The 15,786-nt window shown below is 42.5% G+C and overlaps 1 protein-coding gene across 1 annotated transcript in view; it reads left to right on the forward strand.

Moving 5' to 3' along the window:
• Nucleotides 1–383: 383 nt before the first annotated feature.
• SIK2 (salt inducible kinase 2) overlaps nt 384–15,786 on the forward strand; it is a 79,905-nt gene continuing 64,502 nt past the window's right edge. The window contains exons 1-2 of the mRNA XM_035140266.2: nt 384–675; nt 13,014–13,130. Of these exons, the coding sequence (XP_034996157.1) occupies nt 502–675; nt 13,014–13,130 (291 nt within the window). The 5' untranslated portion in view covers nt 384–501. The remainder of the gene's footprint in view (nt 676–13,013; nt 13,131–15,786) is intronic.

The following is a 15,786-nucleotide window of genomic DNA, read 5'->3' on the forward strand; positions in this document are numbered from 1 at the left end:
GAGGCGATACACCTCTCACAGCCTCGCAAACGGGAAGGCAAAAAGGGGTGGAGGGGGAAGGAAAGCCCCTCAAGTATCGCGCGGGGGTTGATGGGGATTTTTCCCCTCCCCCTCCAATTGGCGGGAACGGCCCCCTGAACTGGGAAGTCGCGCGCGCGGCGGGAGGATAGAGAGCGATGGCGGGTGGGAGAGGAGATGGCCGTTGGAACATTCGCCCGCGGTTGGCTCCGGTTGCCGCGGCGACGCGCGCCCCCTCCCTCTCCGATGACGCGCGCCGTGACGCGCGGGGCCTGGGAGGAGCCAGGGGGAGGAGCCGAGCGCGGCGGCGGCGGCTGGGAGGGCGCCGGGCTTCAGTGGCGGCTGCTCCGTCCTTCGTGAGGGAAAGAGTGAGAGGGAGAGGCGGAGGGGAAGGGGAAGGAGCGGGGAAGCAGCCCCGGCGGCGGCGGCAGGAGGAGGAGGAGGTGGCGGCGGCGAGGAGGAGCGGGGAGCCGCCCGGGCAGCATGGTGATGGCCGAGCCCCGGCGGCTTCCCCCTGCTGCTGCGGCGCTGCTCTTGCAGCCGCCCCGCGGAGGGTCGGGCCCCGTCCGCGTCGGCTTCTACGAGATCGAGGGCACCCTGGGCAAGGGCAACTTCGCCGTGGTCAAGCTGGGCCGGCACCGCATCACGCGGAGCGAGGTGGGGAAAGGCGCCTGAGAGGAAAAGGGGAGCGCGGTCGTTGCGGGGACCGGGGGGGGCGGGTGAGAGAGAGAAGGGAGGTGGGCATGGCGAGCCCCCCCCACCTCACCTTTCGCTGGGAACGTTGAGAAGGGGGAGGGGACTTTTTTTCCTGAACAACACGCGTGTTGGGTGAGGATAACGTGTGAACGCGGGCGCCCTATTTTTCTTCCAACCAGGGGGGCGTTTCTCTATTTTTCCCCTTGGTGGAGGTTATGTTTGAAGGGGATCGAGCTGTGTCCCGCCTTATTTTCTTCCTTCTCTCAAACCATGGGTGGGTGGGGGAGCATTTCTATCAATCTCCTGCTTTCTCTCTTCCCCACCCCCTTCTTGAGGTGAGCTGATAAAAGAAAGGTAAATGCTCCTTTCTCTCCCCCATTCTTTCTGCATCCATGTGTCTTTTCTCCTGGGGAAGCTAAAATAATGTGGATTCTGGGGAAGGGGAAGGGATTGTGGTGGGTCTTTTGGGGGGGTGACCCATAATACAAATATTACAAGAGGAAGAAGGTGGTATTCCCCCCAATTCCTTTTTCTAAAAGTACTAAAGTCTTTGGGTGGGTGGGTGCTCTGGGAGCTTCTTTCCCACTTCATAGTCATTGCCCTTTGGGGTGCCTCAAGGTTGTGTCCTGTTCCTCTGTCATTTTTAACATCTGCAAGACATGATTGTCGGGGGGGGGGGGGGGAGGGAGGGTAAGTCATCATGAGGTTCAGGCTAAATGTCATTCCTATGCAGATGACACACAGCCTTACCTCTCTTCTCTACCTGCTAGCCCCAGGGGGAGGCTGTCTTGGAATGGATGCAGGTGGCCTAGTTGAAGCTGAATTGGGATAAAGAGAGAGGCAGTGTGGGGTGGGAAATCTGATAATCTGGATGGAGATACGCAGCCAGTTTGGGATGGGGCCGCATTTCCCCTGAAACATCAAGTACTGTATGTGGTTTTGAGGTTCTCTTGCACTTGGTACTGTCACTGGGAGCTTGGATTCTGCCAATGACTAGAGGTGCCTTTTTACCAGTTTAGGCTGGCTCCCAGTTGCAACCATATCTGGAGAAAGCAAATCTTAACAGTTACACATGTTTCAGCTATATCCAGACTAATGCACACTTCCTAGGGCTGTGTTTAAAGACATTCAGAAACTTCGACAAGTACAGAATGCAGCTGCAAGAATGTCAGGGTGGGTGGGTGGGACGGCAGTCAAAGCATACTAGACCAATACTAGACCAGTTATCTTGGGTTACTTACTCATTTATGAGCTCTAAAGTGCTGCATTTTACATTTAAAGCCATAACCTAGTCCCAAGTCTGCTCCTATATTAGCTGCCTGGGCTTTAAGGTTGCTCACAGGCCTGTCATCAAGGTCCATCAGCTACTGATGGGGCACTTGTAATGGTGGCCCCACATGTCTGGAGCTTGCTTGTGAAAGAAATATGTATGTTAGGTTTTAACATACCTTTAAAACTTTTTTGTTTCAGTCTTCATTTTTCTAAATATGTGACGAGATTCTAAATGGCTGCTGCTTTTAGTTTTGTAATTGAATCTTTTTGTATGTACAGTAGTTTAAAATTTGTTTCACACTGCATTAATTATAATTTGTTAGCTGCCTTGGGAGGGCTTTACCCTAAAGGGTAGTGTCTACATTTTTCAAGTAAATAATAAAAAGCGAGGAGCAGGGTTCTCCCTCCTTCCCATCTCACCACTTTAGAAAGTATTACGTGATACTGGAAAAAGATGCTAGAAATGTTGCGAGGGAAGGGGGCAGTTTAGTAATGAAATGAGAGCCAGCCTAATAAAAGACAGTCTTGGGTTTCCTAAAAGGAACATTGCCTTCACTAGAGAAGGTACATCCCCACAAGGATACTTCCCACCCCCCTTCCAAAATGTACTCCTTCCAGGTATACGCACATGAGAAGGATGCTGGCTTCATTAATGCTGCAGGACATAGTTCTGAGAAGGTGTGTGTGGTGGTGATCCAAAAGGGGTGTCTCTTTATAAAGCCCCCCATTAAAATCAAGAGCTGTTTGCTTGTTATGACTTGCCCCTTCAGAAAGAAGAACCACACCCCGGAAAAGAGGTTTTTGGGATAAAACGAGATTTTCACTAGGAGGATGATCTTCGCTTTCCTCTCACCTTGGAGAATGGAGCATTATATCAAACGAAGTGCTTGTAGTGAACACAGATTATTGATATGTTCTTGAAACATAGTGTCCATGGGTGATCTTTTAGAGAAAGTTGTGGTAGGGGTATCAACACCCCCCCCCCTCACAAAAAAAACAGCTTTCTTCGGACCTTGATCATTTTGTCCAGGAAATGAGCCTTGGCAGAAGGAAAAGGGTGGTGGAGTCAGCTTAAGTCTCATGGCACTCTGAAATATCCTCCCACAGGAGACCTGATCCTCAAAAGTAGGTGATAAAGGTTGTTCATAACAGGGTGATAAGTGAAGGGTGCTTCCTCAAAGTACTGGTAAAAACAAAACAACATGTATCCAGAGAAAAAGGCTAATGGGCGATAATGGAGCAGTCCACTGTCCCTCAGACCTTGGGGGCGGGGCGGACTATATTTTTTTTGGGGGGGGATGAACGAATTCCTATGCCCCACAAATAACCCAGAGATGCATTTTTAAATATAAGCACACATTCTACTCATGTAAAAACATGCTGATTCCGATTTAGAAGGTGATTCGGCCAGATCCGGCCCCCGGGTCTTAATTTGCCTACCCATGGTTTAAAGAATGGAAGAGCCCCCAAAAAAGTGTGATTAGAGAGAGAGAGATGCCAGTCTTCCTTGTTGTGCAGGGTGGGTTGGAGTATTCGGGAAATGGTTGACACGTCTAAAAGGGGCTCTGTCTCAGAAGGTCATGGCTGTGCTAATTTTGAGGTAGTTCTTTGCAAATGGGCAGTGGCTTCTATGACTGGATTTCGGGGAAAGGGTCAAATAAGGCCATTGGGAAGCAGGAACTGGCATTTAGGCATGGCATGGTGAACATGATTATATTTTCCCTTTATGAAATTTGGGATTAGAAGGGAGGCTGCACCTAAAGAAAAGGCAGTTTTATGACAATTTTAGGCATAAATATGGGGAGGAAGAAGAGGGGACATAGAAGTTTACATGGGGGGCTTGTAGCAGAGAAAGGGTGTTGTAATTTAAAACGGGGGGGGGGGGTTAGTATGTAGGATATGGTATTAAAAATGGCTTTTTAAAAAAGAAGGGAGTTCCTGGGCACAATGTGGTAACAAGGTCAGTAGTATGCCTAAGCAAACTGATCATGATGATTCCTCGCACTCAGGAAGATTTCCTACCAGGGTATCTTGTCCCTTGCTCTCAGCCAATTTTGATCTTCAATGGTATAACTGAACTCTCCTATTGTCCTTGTAGCCTCAACCACAGTCATTTCCTTTCCAGTAACTGGGAATGTGATGGGGAAGCGTAACTTCCTTTGTTCCTTTTTTTCATTCCAACAGCAAATGAGGTTAAGAAGCTAGCCCAGGCCTTGCATAATGTTGGCACCTGTCAGTTTTTCTGCAACAAGAAGAAAGAATGAGAGTTAATTTTTGTACTTCTCAGAAGAACTCTCAAAGCAAAACATGCTGGGATACCTTATCAAACTTTTCTGCTTTTGCTCTTAGTGCATTTTTCATGCAGACATCCCTGGTAGCATGCCCGTGGCTCATTCCATGACTGCATCTTGGAAGAGGTGGTACATGTTACCCATTTAGTTGTCTCAACTCTTCAGTAGTTATACCTTGGATGAGAATGATAGCAATTCTGGATGCTGGGTTTGATATTTATCTTTTTGCAAATCACAAAAGTCAAACCTCAGAGTGCTAAGCTCCCATCTATTTTAGAAAGATCACAAAACTTAGTTCCCTTGACCTGGAGTCATTTTAAAAAAGGATGGTTCTATTTTACCTCCCAAACATGAATCATTCTGTCTGTGTACTAAATTAAGGCCATGAGAATATTTTTGAATGCAAACTACCCATTAAAGAAGATGCAAGTCTCAAGGGGGAAAAGCAGAGGGTACATGTAATTACAGTTTATTGGATAAATAGGTAGCTTGGTTAAGTATTAAATGAATGACTGAAGTAGTTTTTGTGGGATCATATTAAAGTATCTAAAACATGCTAGATTTTATTTAAGCAACTGAAAAGTTTGTTCCTAATAGAGGCTAGTACCTTGGCTGATTTTATGGATCTTTATAGTTGTTTGACTTGTTTTCTGAAGGACCCAAACACAGTTGAGAAACTACTTACATTTTTTAAGTAAAGTTGGTGGAAAGGCTAACTTAATTACAACATTATGTTGCGTAGGGAGAAACAGTGCTGAAAACTAGGGAGTTTTTAATGCCTTTAATACATAATGCTTTATTCACTTAATTCATTCACTTTGGGTGGCACTTTCCATATTACATTGTAGTGACTGCTAGGTAATTTTGTACAAATTATTCCCTGCTTGTTTTTTGTTTTACATTTTGCAGCCAGCTCCTTTATTTAGTCTAGTGTACCAATGTAATGGGAACAAATGGGACGTGGGTGGCGCTGTGGGTTAAACCACAGAGCCTAGGGCTTGCCAATCAGAAGGTCGGCGGTTCGAATCCCCATGACGGGGTGAGCTCCCGTTGCTCGGTCCCAGCTCCTGCCAACCTAGCAGTTCGAAAGCACGTCAAAGTGCAAGTAGATAAATAGGTACCGCTACAGCAGGAAGGTAAACGGTGTTTCCGTGTTCTGCTCTGGTTCGCCAGAAGCAGCTTTGTCATGCTGGCCACATGACCTGGAAGCTGTACGCTGGCTCCCTCGGCCAATAATGCGAGATGAGTGCTGCAACCCCAGAATCGGTCACAACTGGACCTAATGGTCAGGGATCCCTTTACCTTTACCAATATAATGTTGTTAGGGGAGGTTTCATGTTTGCTGAAAATAATGAAAAATGATACGTTGTAAATAACTTTACTTGGAGACTACAAGATCCATTAATAAAAACACCTCTCTGAGCACTTACTATTTTTATGTAAATACCTGGCATTATTTTTAATACAGTGGTACCTCTACTTACGAATTTAATGCGTTCCAAACGCACATTTGTAAGTAAAAAAAATTTGTAAGCCGAATCCCATAGGAATGCATTTTGGCTTCTGTAGTTGTTGCACACAACAGGGCTCAGAGTGTAAAATGTGTAAAAATATATATTTGTAAAGAAGCTTTCTGTTGCTAAAGGGGATAATAAATTCAAATGGCATTGCTTCATGGTGACAGCCATGCACCTTGTTCAAATTTCAAATAAGAAATTCACCTCTGTTTCTGATGTTAGGTCAAGGGATTACAATGTTGTGCCATCCTGGTGGTAGTTTTTTGAAATTATTTTCTTGTTCTGCATTCAGCTTTCCTTTCCATAATTCCATACTTTAAAATTCTGCTAAAATGGAACTTGAGCACCTTGTCTCGTGACTTTTCTTGATAACTTTCCAAAATAAAGTTAATAAATTTTGTTCCTCTTCGTATGCATGTTTCAAATATACACATTACTTCAATTAGCATTTTCTTGTATACATGAGCTTGGATCAGACGTGCTTTGGCTTACACTCTCTGAATGAGGGAGGTTCTTTTATAGATGCTTTCCCCCCTACATGCAAACTCCTGTTCTATATTGCATGGTATTCTGGAGCCAGACTCTTTGGGGCACAAAGGGCTGCAGCTTTTAAGTGGGTGGCGGTTAGCAGCTTCCTTTTTGCGTGAGCAGAAGTGTTTCCAGTTCTGAAAGTGGACCAAGTTGTAATGAGCAAACAGTAGTAATAGGTTGCTATTCAAGCAAACAGTGCTGCCTGCTCTGCTTTTAGATGAGATGGTGACCAAATCTTTGCCATAGACATTTCTGGCATTGGTCACTTTCACGTGAAAGACTCCCTCTTATCTACATATTAAAAAGCATGGACTTTGTGGCATATCACCTGGTCTTGCATCACAGAAACAAATGCTGTATTCATTTGTCTCACTCAGACTTATTATAAGGAGAACGCTTTTTTCCCATCTAATCACTTTGGGGACCCCATTTATAGGTTTTTGCAGTCAAGTGCTGTCATGTCCCTTGTTCTCATGGAATCTGCCTACACCACAATGCAAATATTTTACTCAGCTTTGTCATGAAGCCCCAATACATTTCCTCTTTATTTAGTCTTGCACCGTTGATCTCCACATGGCTTGTTTTTGAGAAGACATGCAAAAAGTATTTAGCAACTGAAATACTGACTACTGTAGAATATTAAGGTAAAGGTAAAGGGGCCCCTGACCATCAGGTCCAGTCGTGTCCGACTCTGGGGTTGCGGTGCTCATCTCGCTCTATAGGCCGAGGGAGCCGGCGTTTGTCCACAGACAGCTTCTGGGTCATGTGGCCAGCATGACAAAGCTGCTTCTGGCGAATCAGAGCAGCACACGGAAACGCCGTTTACCTTCCCGCCAGAGCAGTCCCTATTTATCTACTTGCACTTTGATGTGCTTTCGAACTGCTAGGTGGGCAGGAGCTGAGACCGAGCAACGGGAGCTCACCCCGTTGCAGGGATTCGAACCGCCGACCTTCTGATCAGCAAGCCCTAGACTCTGTGGTTTAACCCACAGCGCCACCTGGGTCCCAGGTGAATATTACTGTAGAATATTAACTTAGCTTAAATAGGCTACCCTTTATACTACAATCTCTGTTGTAGGCAACATAAAGAGTTTTGGTCAATTCTTAATAATTCCGCATAGTATTTTATACACAGATACCATTTATGCAGTGGGAATGCACACTTGTAGTAGAGGTAAATTTGCAGGATTCAAATTCCCATTTGGCCATGCAACTTGGACCAGCCACTGCCTGACTGCCTCTCAGTCTAGTCTACCTCACAGGATTGTTTTGGGGATTAATTGAAGAGGAGGAGAAAAATGCAGGTCACCTTGAGCTCCTTGGAGGAAAAAGGTGGAATATAAATGCAATAAAAATAAATTAAATCTGGTTTATGAGCCTGTGTGATTGGTAGCTGCTGGCAGCGAGCGGGCAGACACTTGTTTTCTTATGCGACGTGTGCAATTGTCAGCGTTTGTAAGTCGGGTGAGTGATTTTCTGCATTCCCCTCCCAACAACTTTGGGCAATCCTCCCCCAAAACAGCTCAACAACTCTGGGCCATCTCCCCCCCCCCATTTTCTTAAATTGGAGTCCCCAAAAGTAGGGGGCGTCTTATACACGGGGGTGTCTTATACACGGAAAAGTACAGTAAACAACTTAAGGAATTCATGAGCTCCGCTGGCACTGCTGGATTGGTGAGAGAGGATTGTACAAAACCATGCATGGCTCCACTTTATCTCCCCACTCCCAGTTCTGCTTTCCGCAATGCAGGAAGCCCCTTTGAGATAATGTTTCTGTTTCAAGTATTTAGTGCATACTGTATTATTATTAAGAACATAGAAATTGCCTGATAAATCAGTGTGTTGCATCTACCCAGTATCTTGATGGATGGTGGTCACTAATGTTTTGCAGTGGGTTGCAGTTTTTTCTTCCTATCTGTATGCTACCATTTGCAGCTGTCACAGCATCTCTAGAAAGAGGCACATTTTTGTTATGGCACAAAGGTGTGTGGCAATTAGAGTTGCAAAGATACAGAAGCAATATGCTTTGGTTTGCCACTACAAGGGGGAGGAACTTAAAACAAGAGAAAGAAATAGATTTGGGCAAAACTACTATGATAGTCCTCCTGCCAAGCTAGCAGTTCGAAAGCACATCAAAGTGCAAGTAGATAAATAGGTACCGCTACAGTGGGAAGGTAAACGGTGTTTCCGTGCGCTGCTCTGGTTCGCCAGAAGCTGTTTTGTCATGCTGGCCACATGACCTGGAAGCTGTACGCTGGCTCCCTCGGCCAATAACGTGAGATGAGCGTCGCAACCCCAGAGTCGGTCACGACTGAACCTAATGGTCAGGGGTCCCTTTACCTTTTACTATGATAATCATGTTGATAAACTTCTGTGAGCAAAGATTTACAGTGCATATTCAAAAGAAGTATTAACAGTGGCGAATTGTATTTAGATTGGGTAGATTAGACTGCTATGGTTCAAGCATCTGGTACTGTGTTTCTCATAACTGGCATAAGTTTTGCTTCCTAACTTTTGAAGCTTTATTAAGGCTGAAAAATTATTATATTAAACGATACCTTAAAATCTTTCTCAGAAGAAATCAGAAGCGGACCAAAACACTATGAACTTTTGAAATGTAGCATTAACAATCCACAACTATAAGTGTTGGTGACGAAGTGTTCTGTAAAAAGGATTTGACAGTGAAGACTAGAATTACAACAGAATGTATGCAGTTCCCCCCTCCCTTCTCATGTTTCAGAATTAGAGGAAATAAGTGGAAGTCAGGGAAGTAACTTGGTTGACTTACTGAAAACTAAATTTCTTGGAACTGTATAGCTTGCAGACCTTCAAATGAAATAATTTATTTCATCATTGTTTGGAAAGGTTATATTGCTAGCAGATATCTATACTAGCATGGAGAGAATGAAGGAGCAGCAGCAAGATGGATTAGCACTGTGAATCTGGAACCAAGTTTACAGGAAAATTGCAAGTATTTCTACATTTTTTAAAATGTGGTCTCTATTCTGGAGTTTCATTGTGCTCTTGGCCACAAATAAATGCAAGGAAAAGGAAGATCTTCCTTTTTATTAAATTGAAATAAAGAACAATTGAAATACAACTCAAATGCTTTTAGGCAGATCAGCTATGATAGCCAAGTCAACATATGTTCTTCTTTTTCAGCAATTTTGATCCTTGCTGAGCTGCCCGACCACTTTTTAAACCAAATTTCAGTTTTTGTTGTAGTGCCTCCCCAACCTGAACTTCTTCCTTGTACTTAATCAGCTTTCTAAATTGTGGCTTAAGCTTGTGGTCATATCTTTGGGAGTTAACCTGATCTGAAGTTTCTGCCACCAGCTAGTTATTGAGCTTTTTGCTCAATCAGGATTTGTTTTCCTTATAGCCAGGAGCTGCTTCCAAAGTTACAAGAAGAAATGGTTATGTTTGCCTTCTGAGTCCCTCCTTGGCTTGTAACCACTTTGAAGTCAATGCTGCTGCATGGTTTGATGCATGATGAAGAGGGTGAGCTGTCATGATTACCAATGAATACCCTTGACTTGCAAGAGACAGATGTACCTGCAATCTCAAAATCTCTTGCAGTGTCTTAGCATGGCCAGGGTGGGATAAGAAGAATTCCTGTTTTCTGAATGAGTGAGCAAAAAGGAGAGTGGTGTATGGGTGAGAGATGAGGATGCCCCCAGATTTTAGTTTAACTAAAATGTTCTTTAGTAGCACAATAGTAGCAGGACTGGAAAATATCTCTACTTGAGATCCCAGAGACGGTCAGTGCCTTGCCCGACTACTGACAATATCTGACTCCATATTGTTTTTATTGGAACTATGTAGCTTAATGTACCTTTATACACTTGCATGGCAAGGGTAAAAATTCTACTATTTCTAGTAAATTTTTTATGTTTCCATGATTCATCATTTGTTCACCCTTCTTTCAAAGCATTGCTAATCTTAATGATACTTTGTGACATTTTCACAGGTTAGTTATCTATTGGGTAAACAAAGGAAGTGTGGGTTTAATTCCTCTTCAAAAGAGTGTTGACATTCACTTTTCCTGAATGCCTGTTTGGTCTTAAACAAAGAAAATAAAAGTTTTAAGCAGCTTGTTGCAGGATTGGAGCCTTAAGCTCTGGTTACATGGTCACTTAAGTCATTTATTATTATTAGCAGCATTTCACATATATAGGGGAGGATATACCGGTAGGTCTCTATATAGGACCAGATAGTTGTCCAAATTCAGTGAGTGAAGTCTTCTTAATTTCCTGTGGGTATGCAACTAAATTTGCTGTGATTATACTGCTAAAGGGAAGTTGATCTCTCCAACATGCTGGATTGGTTCTCATGGAGATCTCATGGAGATCTTGGATCAAGAAGATTTCATGGTAGACTTGTAAGAGACCTGAAGATCCATTTCTAGATCAAGTCCTGCACTGAATCAAGATCCTGCTTGCTCCTTAAAACCAAATGCAATATTTAAAAAAGCAGTTGGAGATCAATCCAGATGATAAGGTATATCATAATAGCAAGGGCCACACAGCAATCTAAATAGATGTCCACTGGAGAAGAAACAACTTAATACAAACACAGAACATACAAGCAATCAAGATTCATTCCTTTTTCTTCAGTCTTCTGCCCTGCACCATCTCAAATGCTTGGGGCATATAATGGAAAAAAGTAGACATATAAGAATAAACAGAAAAAGTAGAAACACAAAATACAAATTAACACACACACCGCAACCCAGTAGGTTCTTAATGCTTAAACATCATAACAAATGACAGTGATTCTGAAAGATCCTGGGGCTTGGGTGTATCCTGACAGAAGAAGGGTTTCTGTTGTTGAAGGGGCTGCTGAGAATACATCTTTGTCTAATCTTGTAATCTCCATGTTTTCCATATCAAACCAATTCCATGCCACAAAGATTTTGTGCCAGGCTTCTATATGTTGTTGGTAACCATTGCTACAGTTTTTCAGAGGTCATTCAGCTTGGGCACTGAAGCAAGATTGTCCACTGATCCATGTACAGTCATACCTTGGTTTACGTCCGCTGCGGTTTGAGTACTCTCAGTTTGAGTACTCCGCAGCCCCGGAAGTGTTTACTTCCAGGTTCTGCGGCGCGCGCATGCGCAGAAGCGCTCTATCGGTACTTCGCGCACGTGCGCTATCGGCACTCGGTTTAAGCAGGTTTTGGGGAGAGAATGGCTCCCCAGAACCAACTAGGTACTTAAACCGAGGTACCACTGTAGTATTTTCAGTTGCACGTTGACGCTTTTATTTTCATTTGAAATGTATCTGTGAACTCATTACTGCATTTCTTTATAACTCCTTCCACACCACTGCCTGAGAACTGGGGTTTTGCAAGCCCAAAGCTAGAGTGTATTTTTTCATCATCATCATTATTAATTAAATTTATATACTTCCCTTCATTCAAAGATCACAGGGCAGTTTACAATAGAAAAATACAAAAAATAACAACCAAAAACAACAACCTGTCCACACTGGTTGAGCTGTATTTAAGTGGGGTGAGTTTCCCTAAGGAGAGTTTATTCTCAAGTCTTAACAGTGTGATTATAAATTACTTTATGTATGAGACATTAATTACAGTTAAAATGAAGTGTATGTAATAATTCAAACTATGTTGATTTTGTTTTTGTACTAAATATGAAATACTATGCAAGTTTCTGCTTAAATTGTATTTTTGTATTCAACAACATCTTTTATGGGGGTTCTTATTAATAGAGTGGGCACACATAATTATTATTTTTTAAAAATCAAGTTGTACTGTATATTACTAGTGGGAACAAGTTTCTAAGCAGTTTGGCTGGGGTGTGGAAAGCTACTTTAGGAAAACTTGCATGTGCCAAGTAGCTTTTAGTTGCTTGATTGCGGTCCCACCCCCCAACCTGCAACAGCCCCCAATAAGTAACGATTTCTTATATAGCGTGTGGACTGCTACTCAAGGAGCACTAATTCAAAGCTGCTTTGAGGTTGCAGAATGAGGGTTTGTGTATCTATTATTCACTTGCGAATGATCATATATTGCCTTCTTCAGCCAAAATGTATGCAACTGTTTTTGCCTTTGCAAAGGCACATGCTGCAGCCTCTCTTAACTACAGTTTCCTGGTTTGTCTGAACTGGGCCACAATAGTTATCTGCTAGCCAGGATGTTGAACCATGGTTTGGAGTTGCTTTAACATCATGGGTTTTTGTGAAGTTGGTTCGGACAACATTAAGACAAAGTGCAAAACTCTGATCGTTTCTGTTACTCGAAAGCAACAGAAAGAATGGAATGGCACAGGGAAAATGCTATAGAGAGCTTCATTTCCATGGCATGCTGGCCCTCAGGACTTTCCTATTGGGGTCCTGTTTGTTTTAAAACACCTTGTTCCTCTTTAGCATAAAATATGAAAGTATAATAAAAGTATGTATTATCATATTATCCTGTGTATACCGGTAATAAAATGTAATCATGTTTTACTAAAGTTCTTGTGCTTTCTGTTACAAAGGAAGTGTTGAGCACCTGCACACTAACATGTTAAGAGTATTTTCAAATTCCCTCCAAAATACTTTGTTTTGTGAGTATAACACTGTAGTTCTCTTAGCAAAAATAAAGAAAAAATTGGGTCATAACATGTACTGCCTTGTAACCTGGTTTGGCAAAGCCGACTTTAAAAATTCTTCTTGTAATTGGTTCTAGGTGGCAATAAAAATCATTGACAAATCCCAGCTAGATTCGGTGAACCTGGAGAAAATTTATCGTGAAGTGCAGATAATGAAAATGTTGGACCACCCACACATTATCAAGCTTTATCAGGTATGTAACTGTATTCCCTGCCAAACCTTCATGTTACGGGTTTGAGTTTATGAGAATTAAGCCCTATGTCCCATGAAGTCCTATATTGTAAGTTTTATCTGGTTGCTGTTGGTTGGAGTTTTTATGTGGCAGTTAATGCAGGTTTATAAATCTGGAAATAATTAAAAATTGGTATATATAAGAAGAGGTTTTTACTTGGCTGTTTGTGAACAATGAATGGTTTTGATTAATTAATGAATTCACGGGGACTGAACTTCCATTAACTTGAACAGCCACAGACAAGGAAAGCTAGACATGTGACAGATTCCCCAGTCAGCCCAAGACCCTTGTTGACAGGAACAGACCCCCAGTAGGTTTTAGGTTAGAGTGCAGGGAATCTGCTTAGCGTGGAAGTTCAGTCACTTGATGATAATGCCTCTCTCAGAGCCTCCATAAGTTCAGGTCCAAGTGGGTCAGTATTATTTTGTCTTTTATAGCGTCCTGTTTGTTATGAAATATGCAATTTGACCTGAATGCTTCTGTGAAAATGGCCAGGTTTGCCCATCACTATCAGGAGCTCCAAGTGAATCTGATGTCTAGCCAAAGTGAAACAGTGTGAATGCAAGCTGTACTTGCAAAGGAACAATTAAGAATGTACCCTACAGTTACTGATTGTTCCTTTCCGAGCTCAGCTTGCAGTCAGTGCTGTTTAACTTTGGTGCCAAAGGGAAGCCACCCTGTTTTTGCCTGGGGGTCAGAGTCACCTGATGATGTTAAAACGGTGACCTCACCCATTTGTCAGACGTGGCCCATGAAGGGTTGGCTGCAATGTGATCTGGTTCTCTGGCAGAAAATAGTTGCCTACGCCTATGTCAAACCATAGTTACATTTACTGAGAATAAGTAGCATGCTTCTGCACACTGCTTAAAAGTGCCCTCTTTACATTATTCCTATTCCTGGCCATGCCACATAGGGAGCAACAGACCACAACCTGTGGCTTGTTGTGTCACCTAACCCAGGCGTGTGGTTTGTTTCTCTCCAAACAAACTGCAAACCATAAGCCAGGGTTTATCCAGGAGTAGGGGAGGAGTGAATCGGGGAATTTTGAGCAGCGTATAGAAACCCACCACTTGCTTGCATCTGCTATCATTTAATGTGATGTGTGATCACAGCCAATGAGAATTCAATACAGTAGTACAATCTACAAAATAAATTTCCTAGAGTGGAAAAGAGAACTGTCTAAAACTGAGCTAAAGCTTTGGATGTGGATTTTGCTAATGTGTATTTTAACTGGAGAACTTATTTATAAATCTGCTTGGTTTAACCTGATTTTCTTTCCCCATTATGGTACTTGATTTGCTCTAAACCTTGATTGCGTGAAGGTGGGAAAACATTCTTTCAGGCATGATTCCATCACTTTGTTTTCATATGTTAGCCTGATCCTGCTAGAGTGTTTGTGTTGCTAATGCATAAATCTGAACCCAAGGGCCCATTTATGCTACAGATGTGACTAGTATAGATTTGTTTTTAAATGTCATTGCTTCCCCCAAAGTATCCAGGAAGTGTTGTTTGTCAAGGTTCTGAGAACTATTTTGTAGGCTACCCTAGTTCTCAGCTTCCTTATAGGGAGCCATTAAATTTGCTTAAAATGTTTACATGCCCTAAACTGTTTGTTCTTCATTGCCCCCACCCCCCAATCCAGTGTCACAGGCAAGATTTTCATCGTAAGCACAAGTCAAGCATAAATTAAGTCTCCATCAAAGCTTTTCAAGGGCCACATGCCCTCCATTAAACCTCACATGTCTGATGGCAGGGCACATGCAGGAATCGGTCCAAATTATGTGATCAAGCATTCATCTTTATATCAAAGCAGTGTTGTTTGTTTGTTTGATTGATTGTTTGTTTGGTGAACTTAGCTTTTATTTTGAGTAGGTAGCTGTTTGAAATGCAAAACAAAATATGAAGCTGAAGCTGAGAATGGGCATTCAGGTTTTGCCGTTCTGTTTTGCATTTGGTGCCTTACATGAGTTGAAACATAGAGCAGGTAGTGCCAGGTGTTGGTCTTAAACTTCCATCATCGCTAGCCATTAGCCATGCTGGCTGGGACTTATGGAGTCCAATGATATTTGGAGGGCACCTTGTTGGCTGTCCCTACCATACAGTAAAAGCATAATCAAATATAGATGCTGAATATGTGGATAAAGGATACAGTTCAAGAATGCTTCCCGAACTATGCCTAATGAATTGAACAGAACTTATTCCAGAACACATCTGTGTGGAATAAAATGCCAGTAGATTGTATCCATTGTAAATTTAAACATGAGTTTTAGTTCTGAGCCGTCTTGTATGCTCTGTGTCCCAGTGACATTAATGGATTGTTCCCATTAAGTGTTGAAGCCTCAAGCAAAATAGGAACCTTCCTGCTGTTTAAGAGAGAATATTTGATTTAATGAGGTCTGTCTTGTTAGTTTTAATTTTACCATCAGAAATAGTCTAGTGGTTCAGCTTTATTAAATCAAGTCTTAATCTTGACAGCAACCTATAAATCAAAGGATACAATTCTAATAGTATGAAACAAACCTGTTACTTTGGGCTTTTTTTCTTTTTAAAAAAATTAACCTGGAGTGCAGAAAGGAGAGTTGTTCCAGTAGTCAAAAGAATATAATAACTGTCTTGT

The sequence above is a fragment of the Zootoca vivipara genome, chromosome 15 (assembly GCF_963506605.1).
Source record: "Zootoca vivipara chromosome 15, rZooViv1.1, whole genome shotgun sequence".
Taxonomy (NCBI): Eukaryota; Metazoa; Chordata; class Lepidosauria; order Squamata; family Lacertidae; genus Zootoca; species Zootoca vivipara.